We start from the raw sequence: 22,067 nt of genomic DNA, 5'->3' as shown, positions 1-22,067 counted from the left end.
AAGGAGGGGCGTCCGTGTCTACAACCCAAGGAGGGGCGTCCATGTCTTCAGCCCAAGGAGGGGCGTCCGTGTCTTCAGCCCAAGGAGGGGCGTCCGTATCTTCAGCCCCAAGAGGGGGTTCTTCAGAGTGTCCAGCCCCAAGAGGGGGTTCTTCAGAGCGTCCAGCCCCAAGATGGGGGTTCTTCAGAGTGTCCAGCCCCAAGAGGGGGTTCTTCAGAGCGTCCAGCCCCAAGAGGGGGTTCTTCAGAGCGTCCAGCCCCAAGAGGGGGTTCTTCAGAGCGTCCAGCCCCAGTGAGGGGTTCAGAGGGTCCAGCCCCAGAGAGTCTTCAGAGTGCTGCCCAGCCAGAGAGTCTTCAGAGTGCTGCCCAGCCCCGTGAAGAGGGGGCTCTTGCCTCAGCCCAGCCCCGTGAAGAGGGGGCTCTTGCCTCAGTCCAGCCCCGTGAAGAGGGGGCTCTTGCCTCAGCCCAGCCCCGTGAAGAGGGGGCTCTTGCCTCAGCCCAGCCCCGTGAAGAGGGGGCTCTTGCCTCAGCCCAGCTCCGTGAAGAGGGGGCTCCTGCCTCAGCCCAGCCCCGTGAAGAGGGGGCTCCTGCCTCAGTTCAGCCCCGTGAAGAAAGGGCTCCTGCCGGTCAAGCAATATTCCAGGCTCCACCTGGTCAGTCCATCCCGGTTCCAGCCGGTCCAGCAATACTCCAGGCTCCGCCTGGTCAGTCCGTCCCGGTTCCAGCCGGTCCAGCAATACTCCAGGCCCTGGCTGGTCAGTCTGTCCCGGTTCCAGCCGGTCCAGCAATACTCCAGGCCCAGCCTGGTCAGTCCGTCCCAGTTCCATCCGGTCCAGCGATACTCCAGGACCAGCCTGGTCAGTCTCCTTTTGCTCCAGCCAATTCAAGTATCCTCGGATCTAATCCAGTCCTACTCGTCCAGCCAAAGATTTCTCCAGTTTCAGTCTGTTCAAGCTCATCTGGACTCAAACCAATTCCAAGCATTGGTCCGAGTAAAGGACTTTCACCATCCAGTTCTAAAATTAGACTTCAGTCTGTCTTTGATTCTGTTTCCTCATCTTCCAGTATTGAGTCCACAGCTTCTGCAGGGAAATCTAATACCTCTTCTCATCAATGTCAGAATAATTCTGCTGTAGCCACCAAAGTCAAGAAAACTCCCAAGGCTACTTACTTAAAGTCTGAATGTGCTACAGAGCTGGATACCGATCTGAGTACAGTTTTCTCAGCTTTGTCCCTAAGCATGTCTGAGCAACCTAATGTTCCATCTGCTGATTCGGATAAAGGACTTCAGACTAATATTGCTGAGAAGGATACTGATGTTGCTTCCTCAATCCAGTCATCAGAGTCATTTGCCTCAGTCGCAGACGCAAGTGTCGCAGCTTCAGGGAAAATTACTAGCATCTCCATCCAGAATGAGATTTCAAGTGACTTTTCAGTCTCATTTGAGGATTCCAGCGAGGGAACTTCAGAAAGGATATTTTCTCATCGATGTCGGGATAATTCTGCTGTAGCATCTAAAGTCAAGAAAAATACCGAGGCTATTGACTTAATGTCTGAATGTGTACCTCAGTCTAATGTTTCAGTGGCATCTGTTTCCTTGAGTCCAATTTCATCCTCCACTCAGTCTTCAGAACATTCAGCCAATGCTCCGTTTTGTGACCCATCGCTTTCTGAGCAAGATAATGCCTTGATGAACCAATACCTTAAGAACTTCAGGGATGCCAAGAATTGGAAAACAGTACAAAGACAACAGCCTGTTGATTTTAAGAGTTGGTTATGTTTCCATTTGATTCCACTCCAAGATCCTTGTGTTGTTCTGAACTTGTTAATGCAGCTTACGAAACGGATGTAGTTACTCCCAAAGAAGACTGGTATCTTCCAATAGACTTGGACTCGGACTCTGAATTTGATTCAGTTTATGATGCTACTCCTTTCCTGGGAGGTCCCGTTCATTCCTGTTATACTTTAACGCATGAAGAGGTTCCAGAATTACCAAAAAACTCTACAGGTCTCGGTATGAAAAGTCCTCGTTATAGAACAAGAATTAATTTAAGCCTCAGTGGAGTGCTAGCTTCAAAAGCACAATCCTCTCGTACTACTAATCTAGGAAAGGAACCTTCTACAGTTTATTCCTCAGTCCTTTCAGATGAAGGAAATTCCAGTTTTGTCAATGATGGATGGTCTACCTGTTCAGAAGATGAAGATCAGGAAGATTTCTGAAGAATTCAGCTTAAGTTTTGTTTCTGGACCCTCAGGTTTCCACTTTTCTGAATCTTTGTGTACAAGTTATTCATCAAGTTCCTCTAAGACCAAAGATGGGTGTACGGAGTCCACCCTTGAAGAGGGGGATACTGTCACGATCCTGACTGTAGTTCTCGTATTTGGTGACTTACCCCTGCCATCTGTCCCGGATCCTGTGCCTTTCTGCTCACTGAGATAAACAGCTTGTCAGCACCATGAGTTTCCTGAGTTCTCTGCCTGGAACGTAATAGTTAACGGGCTCCACCTGTGGTGATCTCCTGTGTGAGTCTGAATTCGGCAATCTGAAGTTTAGGCCTAAAAGCCAGCATCCTATGTTTTGCAGAAGTTCAGGCTTCAGTGTTCTCTCGGCCTGCTAGGCCTCACTCCACATCACAGCCTAGTCTAGAGTACTCACATGACAGTGACTGTTCACCTGACCCAGAGCTGTCCAATCACCAAGGACCAGGAAGTATAAGTCGGGAGACTGAGTTGGAAACTGGGCCAGTTCCTCGTGTCACACACAGCTCTGTGTGAGCTTTGAAGCTGAGCTCCCTAAAGGTAACCCTTGTACTTTAGTTCCTGTGAAAACTCTGTTCCTTTGTTACCCAGTTTGGTTTACATTTGTGTTGCCATTGATATTCACTATTTCCACGAGTCTCAACGTAAAGGCACAGCTGCAGTGTTTCATCTTAAAGGCACAGTACAGTATTCCATAGTCTCAACTGAAAACCACAGCTGCCGTGTTTCATCTTTACTGCTGTTGTAGTTGTGATCTCCAGAGCTCCCGTATCCCTGTGGCTTCAGTGCTTCCAGATGAACCTCCGTGCCTCCAAGCACCTCCGTGCCTCCAAGCACCTCCGTGCCTCCAAGCACTTCAGTGCCTCCAAGCACCTCCGTGCCTCCAAGCACTTCCGTGCTTCCAAGCACCTCCGTGCCTCCGAGCACTTCAGCGCCTCCAAGCACCTCAGTGTCTCCAAGCACTTCAGTGCCTCCAAGCACTTCAGTGCCTCCAAGCACCTCAGTGCCTCCAGGCACTTCTGCACCTACAAGCACCTCAGTGCCTCCAAGCACCCAGTGCTCACAAGCGTAGTTGGTGTCTCCAGTATCCGGTACTCCTTCATTCATTCCTCAGCTCCTTTTCAAGTTCTGTCTTTCAGGAGACCTCCAGCATCCATACGTGCCTCCTGTCTGCCGACCAAATCCTGCATGAGGAAAACCTAGATTCGGCCATCTCTGCTGCGGTCCAGCTGCGGTTCCTCTTCCCGGTCACCGGAAGAAACTCCGAGCCACAACACTCCCAAACCAGGTCAGTGATAGTATTCACATAGTCCTCCAGTCGCCCGCACAGACTTCACTAACACCGGGTTCACAAAACCACAGTCATGACAGTTAGGAGGAAGAACATGGAATTGATGTGAAGTAGATGGGACAGAGAGGCAGGGAGAAGAACAGGGGCTAGATGGGGGAAGATAGGAGAGAGACAGGCAGAAGAATAGTGAAATATGGGAAGAAGACTGGAGGGAGACAGGGGAAAGAACAGTGGGAGATGGGAGAGAGACAGGGAGAAGAACAGGGGCTAGATGGGGGAAGATAGGAGAGACAGGCGGAAGAATAGTGAAATATGGGAAGAAGACTGGAGGGAGACAGGGGAAAGAACAGTGGGAGATGGGAGAGAGACAGGGGAAGACGGGAGAGAGACAGGGGAAAAACAGTGGAATATGGGAGGGAGACAGGGGGAAGAACAATAGGAAACAGGAGGGAGATAGGAGGAAGAACATGGGATAGATGTGAAGAAGATGGGACAGAGAGACGGAGAAGAACAGGGGCTAGATGGGGGAAGATAGAAGAGAGACAGGGGGAAGAATAGTGAAATATGGGAGGAAGACTGGAGGGAGACAGGGGGAAGAACAATAGGAGACAGGGGAAGATGGGAGGAAGAATGGAGGAAGATGGTGAAGAACAGGGGAAGATAGAAATCACAGAGGATAGATGGGTGGAAGACTGAAGGGAGAACAATGAAAAGAACAGAGGCGAAGGGAGACTCCTACACAACACTGGCTGATGACTTTTACATAAAAAAACAACAAAAGCATAAACCTAGACGAAACATAGAGGAAATAACAGGGGGAGATGGGAGGAAAGGAATGTCCAAAATACACACTTACAGACAGACATACATACATACATACATACATACTGAGATTGACAGTGAATGCCAGAGAAAATAAATAGATAGATAGATAGATAGATAGATAGATAGATAGATAGATAGATAGATAGATAGATAGATACATAGATAGATTAATAGATAGATGGGCCAAGCATGTGCACTACTCTTATTGGTGCCCTGGATTTGTTATTTCAAGGGGCCCTTCTATTGGCCATCCTTGAATATCAGTCATCACTCTGCTTTCCAATAGCTCCTCTGGGACCAAACACAAATGAACTATCGTTCCTCTTATTGTTCCCATCCTCCTCTATCTCCACCCACTCATCCCCTCATCTCTACAGCAGTGCTGGCAGCAGAAGAGCGCTGGGTCCTAGTGCCGCTGGGTCCTCCTAGTGGTCGGCAGCCAGCAGTAATTAAAAGTGCTGGTGGGGTGGCTGCAACTGGGCCCACCATACTACAGTGCCCCACTAGCCCACTCCTTAAACTACCAGGGGGTGCACATTTTTCGACTGGGCAGTCGGGGCCTCAGGGGTTCACTGGCAGGCTGTTGTAGCAGGATTTTTTGTTTCCTATCTACAGCAGCACAGCAGTATGCAGGTACTATGGGCCTATTCTGCTGGTGGGCCTGGAGCTGCAGCTCCATCAGACCCATTGTTAATCCAGCTATGGTAATAACCAGGTCTTTTATAGGAGCTATAAGTAGGAAACTTCTGTCTTCCATAATGACACACTACAAAGTTCCAAGATCCGCACATACTCAGTAGAGGGCTCTGTGGCCATCTTGAGTGAATGCGGTCAGGAACCAGATAGTCAGCATCCTGACAGCCAGAATACCAACAGCAGAATCCTAATGGATCCAGCAGGTATGTATGGGTTGAGGAGGTTAAGGGTTAGGCACTAGGATCAAGGTTAGGCTTCGGAAGGTGGAGGTTAGGGTTAGGTTGCAAAAGGAGATGATTAATGTTAAGCTGTCTGAGGATACAGTTAGGATTAGGCTGCTGGATCTTGGGATAGGGCATGAAGACTCTCTGAAGAACAGGAAGACTGGATTCTGCACAGTAGCACACTTCTCTTTCAACATTTAAAAGGTGCATAAATAACAATTCCAATGTACACTTCAGTGCTGTGCAATTTGCAAACTATGTACATATTAAATACCACCCCAATGCATGTTGTATAGTCATTGATGATACCGGTGTATTAGGCTACAACTTTGTACAACAATAACACAGCACAAAAATTATTTTCTTAACTGAGCATGTAGATGCTGTGCTGTAGCGCCTGTATGCGGTTGGGCTCACTGGACACTACCAGGTCTTTCTTCTCACTTGCTCCCCCTACTAGTATCTTGGATGGATTGGTGGAAGAAGAGAGAGACTTTTGCGTCTTGTGTATTTCCTTGGAAGCTCCATAGCTCTTGCAGGAGGACTCCAAGATTAAGCATGATCGGGAACGTAGAGACTCCAATTGACCAACAGTGACACAGTTCAATCCACCTATCAAAGCCACTGGAAGGACGAAAGACATAAATGCATTGACCTGAAAGCAGACAAAACCATATTTAGAGTACAAACATATGGATAGCATATCACCAAAATTATTTATTTATGAACAAATCATTTTGCATTGTCAGAATGTTATAATTCTAATTTTCCTTAGGCTACAAGATGATCCATGTTATTTAGCGATGATGAGTGCAACTTGGGTTTGGTATGGCTTATCTACAGTTAGCAAGTCAACAGGCAGAAAGGGGACAGCGGTATGTTAAACCAGGCATGCTAGTACTGCTCTGTAATGCATCATCATTATCTCAGCTCTACAACTTAAACAGGATGCTCTACTATGGTGCTTATGGGCATAATTGTTAAACTAATTTTGTGGCAAAAATTGGACAATTTGGGGTATACCCTCAAAATGTAAGCATCCCCAGGATGTATGACTGGGGGTTTGCAGCAGATATTGGAGATAGCTACTGTGTTCCCCCATTTCTGATTGCAATAACAGCCCCCACAGCTTTCTATAGTGGCTTAATTATTGTTATGGTCAGATTTAGATGGCTTTAGTCGTTGTGGCCTATAAACTACAGATTGCACATTTTTCCGGAAGAGGGATCTATAAGATCTGTCCCCAGTAATGGTCACTCGCACATACAAAGTCTTATAACTATACAAGCACAGTAGCACAGTAGGTGTTCTGCAGCAGAAAGTAAAGTAACTGCATCAGTGATCACTTTAATTCATTCATCGCAGGTACGGGCTCCTATGGCAGCCCCTGTCACTGGATGTATTTCTTAATAAATCTGGGCGGCACCAGTGTCGGATTGGGGCATGTACGGCCCACCGGGGGATGCCGTGGAAGAGGCCCATGTTAGGGGTGTGGCCAGTCTCCAGAGGGGGTGTGACCTGCCCCCTCATTGGTTTGACTAACCATTAGAGAGTGCAACATCTGGGCCAATACAGTAAATTCAGCTGCTGCATGCATGATAATGTACCTGATTAATAACAGTTTAATAACAGCAATGCACTGTCGAAAATACACCATAGTCCAGTATAAGGTAACATATGTATAATGTATAATTCAAGTGCACAGTCTGGAACCGGATCCTTAGAGCAGAAGGTGGGCCCCCATGCAGTAGGGCCCACCGGTGGTTTCCCCTGTACCCCTGTGGGTCAGTCCAAGCCTGGTGGCACATAATCTTTTATTTCTGTGAAAAGCAGCGCATAGGTTATTGTAATTATCGAGTCTAAAACCGAATAATAAATATGCCCCATAAAGTTGTAAAACTTAGATGGTGACAATGCATGACCGCTGTGTCCTTTCTGCTTGCCGGCATTCTAAATGTCATTAAGTCATCTACATCCCAATGAAGCTACTCCTATGCACCTAACCAAGGTGGTCATTCCGAGTTGTTCGCTCGCAAGCTGCTTTTAGCAGCTTTGCACACGCTAAGCCGCCGCCTACTGGGAGTGAATCTTAGCTTATCAAAATTGCGAACGAAAGATTCGCAATATTGCGAAAAGACTTCTCTGTGCAGTTTCTGAGTAGCTCGAGACTTACTCTGCCAGTGCGATCAGTTCAGTGCTTGTCGTTCCTGGTTTGACGTCACAAACACACCCAGCGTTCGCCCAGACACTCCTCCGTTTCTCCAGCCACTCCCGCGTTTTTCCCAGAAACGGTAGCGTTTTTTCACACACTCCCATAAAACGGGCAGTTTCCGCCCAGAAACACCCACTTCCTGTCAATCACATTACGATCACCAGAACGAAGAAAAAACCTCGTAATGCCGTGAGTAAAATTCCTAACTGCATAGCAAATTTACTTGGCGCAGTCGCACTGCAGACATTGCGCATGCGCATTAGTGACTAATTGCTCCGTTGCGAGAAAAAAATAACGAGCGAACAACTCGGAATGACCCCCCATCTCCTATATAATAGCCCTGTGATTCTGTGCCTGGGTTTCTAACGCTGGGCATGGCTAGGAGCTCTCATTGGGTTAGTGGCAGGTCTATCACACCCAGCCCACAGCTGATTGGCCGAGAAACGCCCTCCCACACAGGTTACATCCAATGGGAGGCTCTGCCCTTTCCCTGCTGTGTTTTCACAGAGCAGGATTAGCAATGGGACTGATGGAGCTGGAGCTCCAGCCCCACACCCCAAAATAGTCCCACTGCATCTGCAGCAACACACCCTCCGACACATAAACATTGATGCAAATTCGAAAAGGGGGCGTGACCACGAGTACAGCTGCGTGGCCACGCCCCTTTTCCTATACTTTCAATGGAAGCTTGGAGAGTCAAAAAATGGTACAGACCATAAAAAAAGGGACTGTACCTGCCAAAAAGGTACAGCTGGAGGGTATGCCACTGCATCTGCAGCAAGTCTCTGTGCTGAAGATAGGGAAAAAACCTCCTTTTACTGCAGCGTCCTATGGGGGTCATTCCAAGTTGATCGCTAGCTGCATTTGTTCGCTGTGCAGCGATCAGACAAAAACTCTGCACTTCTGCGCATGCGTATGCAGCGCAATGCGCACGTGTGGCTTACTATTACAATGAGCAATGTAGTTTTACACATGGTCTAGCGATGATGCTTTTCAGTCGCATAGGCAGCCGCAGAGTGATTGACAGGAAGAGGGCGTTTCTGGGTGTCAACTGACCATTTTCAGGGAGTGTTTGGAAAAACGCAGGCGTGGCTGGCCGAACGCAGGGCGTGTTCATGACGTCAAATTAGGAACTGAATGGTCTGAAGTGATCGCAAGCGCCGAGTAGGTCTGAAGCTGCTCTGAAACTGCACAAACATTTTTTGTAGCCGCTCTCCGATCCCTTCATTCCCACTTCTGCTAAGCTAAAATCCACTCCCAGTGGGCGGCGGCATAGCGTTTGCACGGCTCCTAAAAACTGCTAGCGAGCGATCAACTCGGAATGACCACCAATGTCTTGCTGTCAGTCCACCTGCCCCCTCCGGCATCAACAATCCCCACTCCCTAGCCGCACCGCAGGTGGAACAAAAGCTGCTGCGGCCACCGGCATAGATGTGTATGAAAGCGGCGCAGCGGAAGACTTTCATAGGCCTCCCTGCGCCGCATACTCTCTGAGCCCCGGAGCCTGCTCTGCGTGTGACACAGAAGTGCCTCCCCGCCACAGCAGCACCCAGATGCCCAGGGGCCCTGACTCCGCAACACAGCACCTGGCCTGCCAGCCTGGAAGCCCCGAGATGGTTAATGTAGCGGATAGAGAGGGTGATATCGCGGAGGGTAATGTCTGGACGCTGAATCAATGTAAAAGGTGACAGTGCTGTGCAGTGCAGTGGGTGTGCAGTCAGGGCCGTTGCTAGAGTGTTTGGCGCCCCCCTGCAAACTATACATTTGCACCCTCGCATACTTTACAAACGCACAGCGCACATAATGACCCCTGTAGTAGAGACACTTACACATGTAATGCCATCTGTACCAGTGCCGCTTACACACGTAACGCCCCCTGTACCAGTGACGCTTACACACGTAACACCCCCTATACCAGTGACGCTTACACACATAATGCCCCCTCTCCCAGCACCGTTTACACACGTAACGCCCCCTGTAGCAGTGCTGCTTACACACGTAACGCCCCCTGTACCAGTGTCGCTTACACACGTAACGCCCCCTGTACCAGTGACGCTTACACGTATTATGCAGCAGTCACACATACACGTCACACACATATATACAAACACACATACATACTTTACATACATTACACACATATATACAGTATACACAGACACTGTACATATACACACACACTCACTCTCTTTCCAGATACTTATCTAATGAAGTCTGGCTGGCTGAAGCTGTAGCAGATCATCCTCCTGCTGCAGCATGGTCCTGTGTAGCTCCGCCCCTTACTCCCATCTAGCTCCGCCCACTTTGTCTCCCTCCCGGCCACTGAATGTCACACAGGGGAGGGGAGGGGGGAGAGGAGGTTTTGTGCTGCCGGCGCCGAGGGGGAGAGGAGGCTTTGTGCTGCCGGCGCCGAGGGGGAGAAAAGGTTTTGTGCTTCTGGCGCCGCTGCATGTGTGTAGTGTCACTGACACTGCACAGCACTCTCACCTTTTACATTGATTCAGCCAGTCACACAGTTCTGCCAGCCAGTCACTATTGTTAGCACCAGTGTCCCAACGCGCCGCATTACAGGGAAGTAGACGCACTACATAAACTACAGCTCCCAGCAGCCCTTAGCGCCGAAGCATTCCGCCCCTTAGGGCTGCTGGGAGCTGTAGCTTATTGCGTACATCTTCTTCCCTGTAATGTGGCACATTGGGACAACGGCGCGAACAATAGTGACTGGCTGCTGTGCGAGTCTCTGAGAGAGCCGCTGCCAAAAGGAGGACAGCAGCTTAGATGCTGACAGGAGGAGAAGCAGGATAAGCATTACCCGCCCCTCCCCCACTCGCAGTACCTCCGGGTCCCATCCGCAGCACCCCCACACACACCCTCTAGCGCCAGCGATAGCTCCGGACCCCCTCCCCCACCCGCATACCCGTACCTCCCGCCACACCACCCCATCCACCCCTCCCCCACCCGGGGCAACCCCGCAACTGCTCCTCCCCCACCCGCAGCGCCTCCGGACCACCACCCGCGGCACCTACGCACCCTCCCCCACCTGCGGCACCACCGCAACCACCCCTCCCGTGGCACCCCAGGATCCCATCCGCCTTTTCCCCGCACCCCCTACTCCCCCAACCAAAGCACCTACCAGGCCCTGTGTGCGCTGTTCACGCCATTGCAAGGGGCTTCCACCCCTTAACCATTGCACGCCCTTTGTCCGTGCAATATTTAACCACTCACACAATTATGATTGGAGGTAATACTCCATATAATAAAAATATTGCACGCCATAAGGGTGTGCAAGGGTTAAGGGGGCGTAGCCCCTTACGACGGTGTGAAGTGCGCCCGTAGGGCGCGATGAATCACCTAGTTGGTGATAAAAGAGGAAGACAAGTGAGCAGCTTGGGAACTAGGAAACATGTAGGAACATTTTTGTTACTGTTTGGTTTCTATGGGGCTGCTTGACATTCTGAAGCTTGGCCCCAACAGCTAACACCATCTGTAGATGGCAGTACATAACATAGAAATTACCGGGAGAGGGTTCAATGGGGACCCGCTCCAGCAATTGCCGCCACACATTGCGGGGTATTGATATAAAAGTGTAATAATCACTTCACTTCTTACATATCACAGGCCCTGTCACTGCATATGTACATGAATACATACTGGTGAATCTTAATTTCTTATTACCAATAGTTAATAAACATGTCCCATAATAGATTAAGTAGGATGATACTGTACCAATACTTGAGTTAAGATAACTAAAGACAAACAAAAGTTATGCCGCATATTTTTGACATTTAGATCGGGATGTAATGGAGTCAGAGTTCGCCCGACGTGTGGGATACTGGCCAAACTTCCCGTTTTTTTAAAGGGGCAATCATTTACAAGGCATGGTTTTAAAAAGTCCGAGTTCGGTTGGCATTCCGCACATTGGGTAAACGTGGACTCAGTTACATCCTGCCCTTAGTGGTGGTGCAAAAATATAGTTTGGGCCCCACCTCCTGACAGTAAGTGACAGGGGTACAAGCACAATGTCCTGTGCAGTGCAGAATACAGATGGCAGGAACACAGCGGCCTCTGCTCTGTCGGTGGCAAGGAACCATGCCCCACGTGCTTTCCCAAGTTTGGCACTCGGCCAGGCAGACAGTGGCAGTTACACCGGGTGTGAGCTGCCTTTAATTCACAGACAGCAGTGAATCAGAAATAATGTGCAGCTCTCTGTTAATTAGAGGCAGTATGTGATCATCAGAGCTGCAGGACTCCTCTATCAGTCCGGCATACACAATGTCAGCCCTGTCTCCCTCAGGTAAGGGGCAGGTCCCTCAGGCAGCGGGGCCCACCCTGCTCTCTGCGCTGGGCCATTCATCTGACATTGCTCACAATGGTCTGCGAGGGTGGGGGGCGGTGGACTGGGGATAACTCATTGCTGGTCTAGACAGAAGTGGACACCTTAGTTCTCAATGGCCCCGGTGCAATGCACCTGCTGCACCAATGGTAGTTCCGCTTCTGATATAACACTGATTACCGGCCCATCAAAATGATGGAACAACATAACAGTAATGTCAACGCTGGCAACTGTGTGCACCCGAATGAAGCAACACTTTAATTGCTCCTTCAAGTACTGGCCGTCGGCGTGCAAAACACTTGAATCCCCCCAAAAGAGGAGAGGAGCAGCGTTAGCCTTTTAATATATAGGATTTTTTTAAAATGTAATATTGCCATTTATCACAGAGACAGGATGATTTTTTCAGCCAGTCTGACAGCTTTATGCACTTGGGCAGTGGAACTGAGATCCAAAATTTTAATCAAATGTAAAAATAGTCAAAAGAAACCCAGAAGAAATTATATTTTTATTAATAGTCTTAACATAATGAAGGCATGTTTTCCCTTAACCCCCTCCCCCCCCCCATCCACTATCGCTATCAGAATCCTAATGTCCCCATACATTACAGATATGGGTGGTCTTCAGTATGCCGGCTCTTGGGATCCCGGCGCACAGTATACCGGCGCCGGGATCCCGACAGCCGGCATACCGACACTTATTCTCCCTCGTGGGGGTCCACGACCCCCCTGGAGTGAGAATAAAGTAGCGTGGCGAGCGCAGCGAGCCCGCAAGGGGCTCATTTGCGCTCGCCACACTGTCGGTAAGCCAGCGGTCGGGCTCCCGGCGCCGGTATGCTGCTCGCCGGGAGCCCGACCGCCGGCAGATCGTAGTGAACCCACAGATATATTGGGGCAAATTCTCAATCCCACAATGGCTGGGTCAGGGAATTGGGACTATTAAATATGTTTAAAAATCTTGATTCCACAATCCCATCCAAAAACAGTTGGGATTGACAAATTGGCTATTTTTAACACACTGGTGTATCAGGGAATTGGGAAAACAGGCTGCCTAATGTACGATGGGACAATGTCCAGGATCTTTCTCACATAGGTTTCCATATGCTTTGCATAAAGTGTGTACGAAGACTGCAAGTGATGGCTCTTACCAACTGTGGGGCTTGCTAAATCGGGAGAAGCCCTATCTCCATAAAAACATCCATGTTCTCCATATTTATGGCTTTTAGTCCCTATGATAAATAAACCCCTTATTCTCCGTATAATCAACATTAAAAAAACGAAATTCAACCGAATACACACTCATTGTTTTTATCTGTAAAATCCACTACTATCCCACCAAAGATGTGACTCAAATGACTAAACATGTAAAAAAAAAAAAAATGCAAATGATTGAAATCTTCATTTTAAAATAAATAATTAAACCAGTCAATCAATCAATCAATCAATCAATCAATCAATCAATCAATCATAATTGTCATGATATTCTTATATTGGGCACAATTCACTTCTTTGATTAGTGAACTTGCATAGAATCTGAACTTAGACAGTGGGTCGATAAGGACTCGTTTTTGGTTTTACCTACAGTAGCCTTAATGCTTCAGAATCAGAATAGAAGCAAAAGAAAGCAAATGTATGTCATACAGAAAGCAAAGGTATGTCATACAGAAAGCAAAGGTATATCATACAGTGAGTGTGTATGTGGGGTGTGTATGTGTTAGTGACCAAGGATACCTGTCAGCCTTTGGGAATGCACTTTAGAGTAACATATGTATATAAGGGAATTTATATATTGTATGCATCCTCTCTCACTGCTACATGATGGGCAGAGGTCCTGGAAATACAGCAGCTGAGTTGGAAACAGAGAGTAACTTTACACCTGTACAACCCATGTTGCAATACAAGGGGCGCAAATGTCCTCAACTATGAATCACCCCACTGCATGAGACCCTGAAACTGAATCAACTCTTAAAGCCACAGGGAGAACCTCCCTCCATGTACTATTATTGTGAAGGTACCTAGTACATGGGGTTATATGCAGCAATGTGCAATACTTATTTTATAACGAAAGGGCGAATAGGCTGTAGGAAGCTAGGCATATTTATTGTTCAGTTTTCTGTACTGGGAATAATATCATGCACTATTGTGATTTTTTACAGGAGAGTAATTATACGTACCATAATAACAGTGTATATATAATATGGCAGCTCTGTGCATCTACTGTAGGTAACATTGTAACAAGTTGGATGAATGCTGCTAATTTATTGCAAATTTGTAATACAGTGGGTACAGTATAAGTACTAATAACAGAGAGGTGAAAGAATAGAGGGAGGGGTGGAGGGAGGATGCAAGGAAGTGTACAGAGAAAGTGGTAAAAGGGAGAAAGAGGAAGATAGAGAAAGGGAGAGAGATAGATGTGGGGAAGAGGAGAGCAAGAAGAGGAAAATAATAATAATAATAATAATAATAATAATAATAATAATAATAATAAAAAAGTATTATATATATATATATATATATATATATTCATAAAAAATAATAATATTTATTATTATTATTATTATTATTATTATACAGTGTGCACCATACCATCAGGAAGAGCTAGCCTATACCTGTATGAAGATTTTCAGGGTGGCAGTAGACACCAGGCTGGTGCACACTAGTGAGGATGGATCAGACTTTCCCTCCTGGGTCATGTTCTGGTATCTCACCCCCATGATAAATGCCATGGGCAGGGCAAATAGGAAGGATGAGAGCCAGATCGCAGACAGAATCCTCTTGGTCCTCCTCCTGGACATGAGCAGCTTGGCTCGGATGGGGTGGCAGATGGCCAGGTAGCGGTCACAGCTCAGGCTGGCGATGTTCAGCACGGTGGCATAGGAGCAGACATCGCGCAGGAAATAGTAACTCTTGCAGCCAGCGTCCCCGAACACCCAGGGGTAGTGGAACCAGATGAAGTTGTAGAGCTCTATGGGGATACTGATGAGCAGGATGAGGATGTCAGACAGTGCAAGGCTCACCAGGTGGTAGTGCACCGTGCCCTGCTGGCAGCTCTGCAGGCTGCACCTCTTCAGAACCAGCCAGATGGTGAGCACATTGCCCGTGGTGCCCACCAGCAGGATGAGCATATAAAGCACGGTGATGAACACCTTGGAGGACAGGCTGGTGTCCACTCCTAGCGGGTGAGAAGAGTCCCTGGTAGCATTGGGCGCTTCCCAGGACCCCGTCAGATTGTCCAGTGCCAGCAGCTCCTCGGCCATCCTGCCTACACTTCCACAGACTGAGGGCACAGCGCTGGGGGGTATGCTGCTTCCCCAGGTGCAGAGGGGCTCTGTGCAATGTATCACACCAGTGAGTCATGCCACCTGACCATGCACAGTGTCTGTACCTGCATTGCCCACACAGTCCCTGCTGCGCTCTCCATGGTGCTGAACCCAGAGCTCTGCATAGTCCAACAATGGTGCACTCCCCGGAGACCTCTGTGCCCCGGCTCCAGCCCCATGTGGCAGAATAGATTAGTAATAATGAGTGAATTCATTAGTTAATAGTAATAAATAAGTATATTAATACTAATAATGAGTTGATCAATCAATAGTGATAATGTGTAAATGCATAAATGAATAATAATAATATTAAGCGAATAATAATAATTATCATTATTATTATTATTAATAATAATTATTATTATTACTACTATTATTATTATTATTATCATCACTATTATAATAAATATTAATTAATAATAACAACTATTGAATGACTGAATAGTAATAATAAGTGAATACATGCATGGTATTAATGAAAAGTAATCACTCTGCCCTTCTCCACAACGATGTCTGCAGGTGCCTAAGCAACTGTATATAGCGAGAACTCCAATATACTCTACTGAGTACCTGACCCGCAGCTCCTGTATTATCAATATAAATGTATTATAAACTGGGCAATTTCAGCTAATTATTTTCCTTGAAGTGCAAATGAATCGCCATGCATAAAGACTGATGTATTTTATGTGGGAGCAATAGAATTCTCCAGCTAATTACAATACATGGATAATCAGCTTTATACTGTATGGCAGGAGAGTGGTAGAGTTATTGTGTAATGGGCATTCGGCTGAGAATTACTGCTGCAGCCCACTTCTTAGCAACGTGTGGTGACCCCTTTTTATTCCATGGGAAATTGCACATTAATAATTCATGGGTAGCTTCTTCATGCTCATTTACACCTGTATAAAAATATGAAGAATAAATAGCATTTCGTTGTTGTGGATCCTGTACGCGATGTTCGCACTAAAGTGAGTCATCTGGGAATTACAGAATACATTTGGGATTAAAGGCAATTAAATTGCCAGTGTGGACACAACCTTTCTCAGATGCTGTTTTATCCATGTCCGATCAGTTTCCATCCAATATCGGAGGTTGCAGTAATGTAACTAATGTAACAGCAACTATGGGCAGAGTCATGGAAACGTGCCCTGTTATACTGTAGTAAATGCGGCATCAGTGTTTCCCTATTAGTGCAATTCAAATAATAAAAAGATTTTTTTTTTAAAACCTGTAAAGTATCAAATTAATATATATATATATATATATATATATATATATATAAATAACATTAATATCAGTGTTAGAAGTGTACAAGGGAGGAACCTGGTCTGGTCATTGAGGTGTAAAACACAACTGGCTGCAAAGAGTTAACCAAAACACCACATCCATATAATATTGTAAATAACATTTTACATGGACCCCATCATATTGAACTGCAAGGGCTGAATGGAGCAGGAAGGAGCTCAGATTGGTCTTTCCAGGATCACAGATTGGTCACCCTGCCCCTGAGTGTAACATAAAGACAACGTCAGTAGAAGCAGTTGAGCAGATTATCTGCCTCCTCACCCACATCATCTGCAGCCCCAGCGCAGACCCCTCCTCCTCCTGGTCACCGCACCGCTCTCCTCACTCAGGGTCTCACCCCTTCCTGCTATACTGATTCCCCTTCACTCTGAGTGCTGCAGGACAGTCTTGTGGTTCCTACATCCGTTTCCTGGTTACTGCTGCTACTTACCTGGTTACTGTTTATGAGTTCTGGAATGGCAAGTTACCTGGGGTTGCAGCATAGTATATGGAGGAGCGGGTGCAGAGTATGCGGCATATGGTGGAAGCAGTATATGGAGGAGGGATGTGCCCTGTACATAGGGGGCACTATATGGAGGGGTATGAGTGTGCAGTGTGTATTATTTATTTATTTATTACCAGTTATTTATATAGCGCACACATATTCCGCAGTGCTGTACAGAGAATATTTGCCCATTCACATCAGTCCCTGCCCCAGTGGAGCTTACAATCTATATTCCCTACCACATGTACACACACACACATTCACACTAGGGTTAATTTTGTTGGGAGCCAATTAACCTACCAGTATATTTTTGGATTGTGGGAGGAAACCGGAGTACCCGGAGGAAACCCACGCAAGTACGGGGAGAATATACAAACTCCACACAGTTAGAGCCATGGTGGGAATCGAACCCATGACCTCAGTGCTGTGAGGCAGTAATGCTAACCATTACACCATCCGCACTGCCCTACATGTATATAGGGGCAGTATATGGTGAGGGGTGCAGTTTACATAGGAGGTGTGTGTGTGTCCTTGTCCCTCCAGTGGCTGCCGGCGGCACCACAGAGGTGAGGAGCAGCGTTAGATTAATGAAACCGTAAGTGGAAATCAAAGAAAGGATAGAAAATCCAGTCAATTTTGAATATGAAAGGTTGTTATAAATGGCAACTGCCACACCAAAAACCTGCCCCTACCCCCACTCTCTCCCCAGCACCCTCTCTCCATATTCAGCAAGTGTGAAACAGTCAGATCAGTGTTTTTATGTAATTATCAGCAGGCTGTAACAACTTCCTGCATGACCACTTTCATTTTCATTTGGTCTGTGTGGCGGCCTCCAGTGGAAACAGGTGGGGTGGCCTCCCACTATGTTTCTAATGTTTCCACCTGGATTCTGGGACCATTCTATGAAGGTGTGATTCCTAAGTGGTACAGAAGAGCAATTTTGGAGATCCATGTAGACATGGAGGTGGATTCATATTTAGTTGGGGGCCCCTCCCCTATTGAAAAAAAAATTATATTGTTTTCTGGTATTGCACCATTGTGCATTTAAATGGTTATGGTAGATTATGGTCCTGTTGACCAACCATTTTGGATACCTTCTAAATATAGATTCGGAAGATTGGAAAGTGTCATCAGATACACATCTTATTGAAGGACTACAATAATGTACATACTACACTATGAGCGGGATGCGGTCATTAGGTCGACACCACTTAGGTCAACAGTCATTAGGTCGACCACTATTGGTCGACATGCATTAGGTTGACAGGGTCACTAGGTCAACAGGTTCATGAGTTCGACATTTACTAGGTCGACAGGTCAAAAGGTCGACATGAGTTTTTATATTTTTTTTCACATTTTCGGACTTTTTCATACTTTACTATCCACGTGGATTACGATTGGGAATAGTAACCTGGCCTTGCCCAAAGCAGAGGGGGGACACGGGGCACTAATTGGGGTTCCCCGTCACTTTACAAAGAAAACGACACAAAAAAACCCCTCATGTCGATCTTTTGACCTGTCGACCTAGTACTTGTCGACCTAATGACCCTGTCAACCTAATGAACATGTTGACAAAATGCATGTCGACCAATAGTGGTCGACCTAATGACTGTCGACCTAAGTTGTGTCTATCCAACGACCCATACCCCTATGAGCACCCTCCCCCTCGTAATTTAGAGATTGCTAGACTTTTATAGATATATCAAAATATTAGATATAGGGCACAGAGATAGGGCATAGCCATAGCACACAGAGATAGGGCAGAAAGATAGGGCACAGAGATAGGGCACAGCCATAGCACATAGAGATAGGGCATAGAGATAGAACATAGAGATAGGACATAAAGAGAAAACACAGAGATAGAGCACAGATATAGTGAATAGAGAGATAGGAAACACAGATAGAACATAGATATAGGGCACAGAGATAGGGTATAGAGACAGGGCATAGAGATAGGGCATATATATATATATATATATATGCATAGAAATAGAGCATAGAAACAGTGCTTGGAGATGGGGCATAAAGATAGGGCACAGAGATATAGTGAATAGAGATGAGGCATAGAGATAGGGCACAGAGATATAGTGAATAGAGATTGGGCATAGAGATAGGGCACAGAGATATAGTGAATAGAGTTTGGGCATAGAGATAGGGCACAGAGATATAGTGAATAGAGATGAGGCATAGAGATAGGGCACAGAGATATAGTGAATAGAGATGGGGCATAGAGATAGGGCACAGAGATATAGTGAATAGAGATGAGGCATAGAGATAGGGCACAGAGATATAGTGAATAGAGATGGGGCATAGAGATAGGGCACAGAGATATAGTGAATAGAGATTGGGCATAGAGATAGGGCACAGAGATATAGTGAATAGAGATGGGGCATAGAGATAGGGCACAGAGATATAGTGAATAGAGATGAGGCATAGAGATAGGGCACAGAGATATAGTGAATAGAGATTGGGCATAAAGATAGGGCACAGAGATATAGTGAATAGAGATGAGGCATAGAGATAGGGCACAGAGATATAGTGAATAGAGATGGGGCATAGAGATAGGGCACAGAGATATAGTGAATAGAGATGAGGCATAGAGATAGGGCACAGAGATATAGTGAATAGAGATGGGGCATAGAGATAGGGCACAGAGATATAGTGAATAGAGATGAGGCATAGAGATAGGGCACAGAGATATAGTGAATAGAGATGGGGCATAGAGATAGGGCACAGAGATATAGTGAATAGAGATGAGGCATAGAGATAGGGCACAGAGATATAGTGAATAGAGATGGGGCATAGAGATAGGGCACAGAGATATAGTGAATAGAGATGAGGCATAGAGATAGGGCACAGAGATAAAGTGAATAGAGATTGGGCATAGAGATAGGGCACAGAGATATAGTGAATAGAGATGAGGCATAGAGATAGGGCACAGAGATATCGTGAATAGAGATGGGGCATAGAGATAGGGCACAGATATATAGTGAATAGAGATGGGGCACAGAGATAGGGCACAGAGATATAGTGAATAGAGATTGGGCATAGAGATAGGGCACAGAGATATAGTGAATAGAGATGAGGCATAGAGATAGGGCACAGAGATATAGTGAATAGAGATGGGGCATAGAGATAGGGCACAGAGATATAGTGAATAGAGATGAGGCATAGAGATAGGGCACAGAGATATAGTGAATAGAGATAGGTCATAGTGATGGGGCATAGATATAGGGCACAGAGATATAGTGAATAGAGACGGGGCATAGAGATAGGGCACAGAGATATAGTGAATAGAGATTGGGCATAGAGATAGGGCACAGAGATATAGTGAATAGAGATGGGGCATAGAGATAGGGCACAGAGATATAGTGAATAGAGATGAGGCATAGAGATAGGGCACAGAGATATAGTGAATGGAGATGAGGCATAGAGATAGGGCACAGAGATATAGTGAATAGAGATGGGGCATAGAGATAGGGCACAGAGATATAGTGAATAGAGATGAGGCATAGAGATAGGGCACAGAGATATAGTGAATAGAGATGGGGCATAGAGATAGGGCACATAGATATAGTGAATAGAGATGAGGCATAGAGATAGGGCACAGAGATATAGTGAATAGAGATTGGGCATAGAGATAGGGCACAGATATATAGTGAATAGAGATGAGGCATAGAGATAGGGCACAGAGATATAGTGAATAGAGATGGGGCATAGAGATAGGGCACAGAGATATAGTGAATAGAGATGAGGCATAGAGATAGGGCACAGAGATATAGTGAATAGAGATTGGGCATAGAGATAGGGCACAGAGATATAGTGAATAGAGATGAGGCATAGAGATAGTGAATGGAGATGAGGCATAGAGATAGGGCACAGAGATATAGTGAATAGAGATGAGGCATAGAGATAGGGCACAGAGATATAGTGAATAGAGATTGGGCATAGAGATAGGGCACAGAGATATAGTGAATAGAGATGGGGCATAGAGATAGGGCACAGAGATATAGTGAATAGAGATGGGGCATAGAGATAGGGCACAGAGATATAGTGAATAGAGATGAGGCATAGAGATAGGGCACAGAGATATAGTGAATAGAGATGAGGCATAGAGATAGGGCACAGAAATATAGTGAATAGAGATTGGGCATAGAGATAGGGCACAGAGATATAGTGAATAGAGTTTGGGCATAGAGATAGGGCACAGAGATATAGTGAATAGAGATGGGGCATAGAGATAGGGCACAGATATATAGTGAATAGAGATAGGTCATAGTGATGGGGCACAGAGATATAGTGAATAGAGATGAGGCATAGAGATAGGGCACAGAGATATAGTGAATAGAGATAGGTCATAGTGATGGGGCATAGATATAGGGCACAGAGATATAGTGAATAGAGATGGGGCATAGAGATAGGGCACAGAGATATAGTGAATAGAGATTGGGCATAGAGATAGGGCACAGAGATATAGTGAATAGAGATGGGGCATAGAGATAGGGCACAGAGATATAGTGAATAGAGATGGGGCATAGAGATAGGGCACAGAGATATAGTGAATAGAGACGGGGCATAGAGATAGGGCACAGAGATATAGTGAATAGAGATTGGGCATAGAGATAGGGCACAGAGATATAGTGAATAGAGATGGGGCATAGAGATAGGGCACAGAGATATAGTGAATAGAGATGAGGCATAGAGATAGGGCACAGAGATATAGTGAATGGAGATGAGGCATAGAGATAGGGCACAGAGATATAGTGAATAGAGATGGGGCATAGAGATAGGGCACAGAGATATAGTGAATAGAGATGAGGCATAGAGATAGGGCACAGAGATATAGTGAATAGAGATGGGGCATAGAGATAGGGCACATAGATATAGTGAATAGAGATGAGGCATAGAGATAGGGCACAGAGATATAGTGAATAGAGATTGGGCATAGAGATAGGGCACAGATATATAGTGAATAGAGATGAGGCATAGAGATAGGGCACAGAGATATAGTGAATAGAGATGGGGCATAGAGATAGGGCACAGAGATATAGTGAATAGAGATGAGGCATAGAGATAGGGCACAGAGATATAGTGAATAGAGATTGGGCATAGAGATAGGGCAC

At 46.3% G+C, this 22,067-nt stretch overlaps 1 protein-coding gene across 1 annotated transcript in view; it reads right to left on the bottom strand.

Moving 5' to 3' along the window:
- The window catches only part of NTSR2 (neurotensin receptor 2), a 51,259-nt gene extending 36,051 nt beyond the window's left edge, over nucleotides 1-15,208 (bottom strand). The window contains exons 1-2 of the mRNA XM_063915398.1: nucleotides 14,445-15,208; nucleotides 5,664-5,949 (exon numbers count right to left, since the gene is read on the bottom strand). Coding sequence (XP_063771468.1) covers nucleotides 5,664-5,949; nucleotides 14,445-15,092 — 934 coding nt within the window. The 5' untranslated portion in view covers nucleotides 15,093-15,208. The remainder of the gene's footprint in view (nucleotides 1-5,663; nucleotides 5,950-14,444) is intronic.
- Between the last annotated feature and the right edge of the window lie 6,859 nt (nucleotides 15,209-22,067).

The sequence above is a fragment of the Pseudophryne corroboree genome, chromosome 4 (assembly GCF_028390025.1).
Source record: "Pseudophryne corroboree isolate aPseCor3 chromosome 4, aPseCor3.hap2, whole genome shotgun sequence".
NCBI lineage: Eukaryota > Metazoa > Chordata > Amphibia > Anura > Myobatrachidae > Pseudophryne > Pseudophryne corroboree.
Note: the sequence above shows the minus strand (reverse complement) of the source record. Positions and strands in the feature narration are given on the sequence as shown.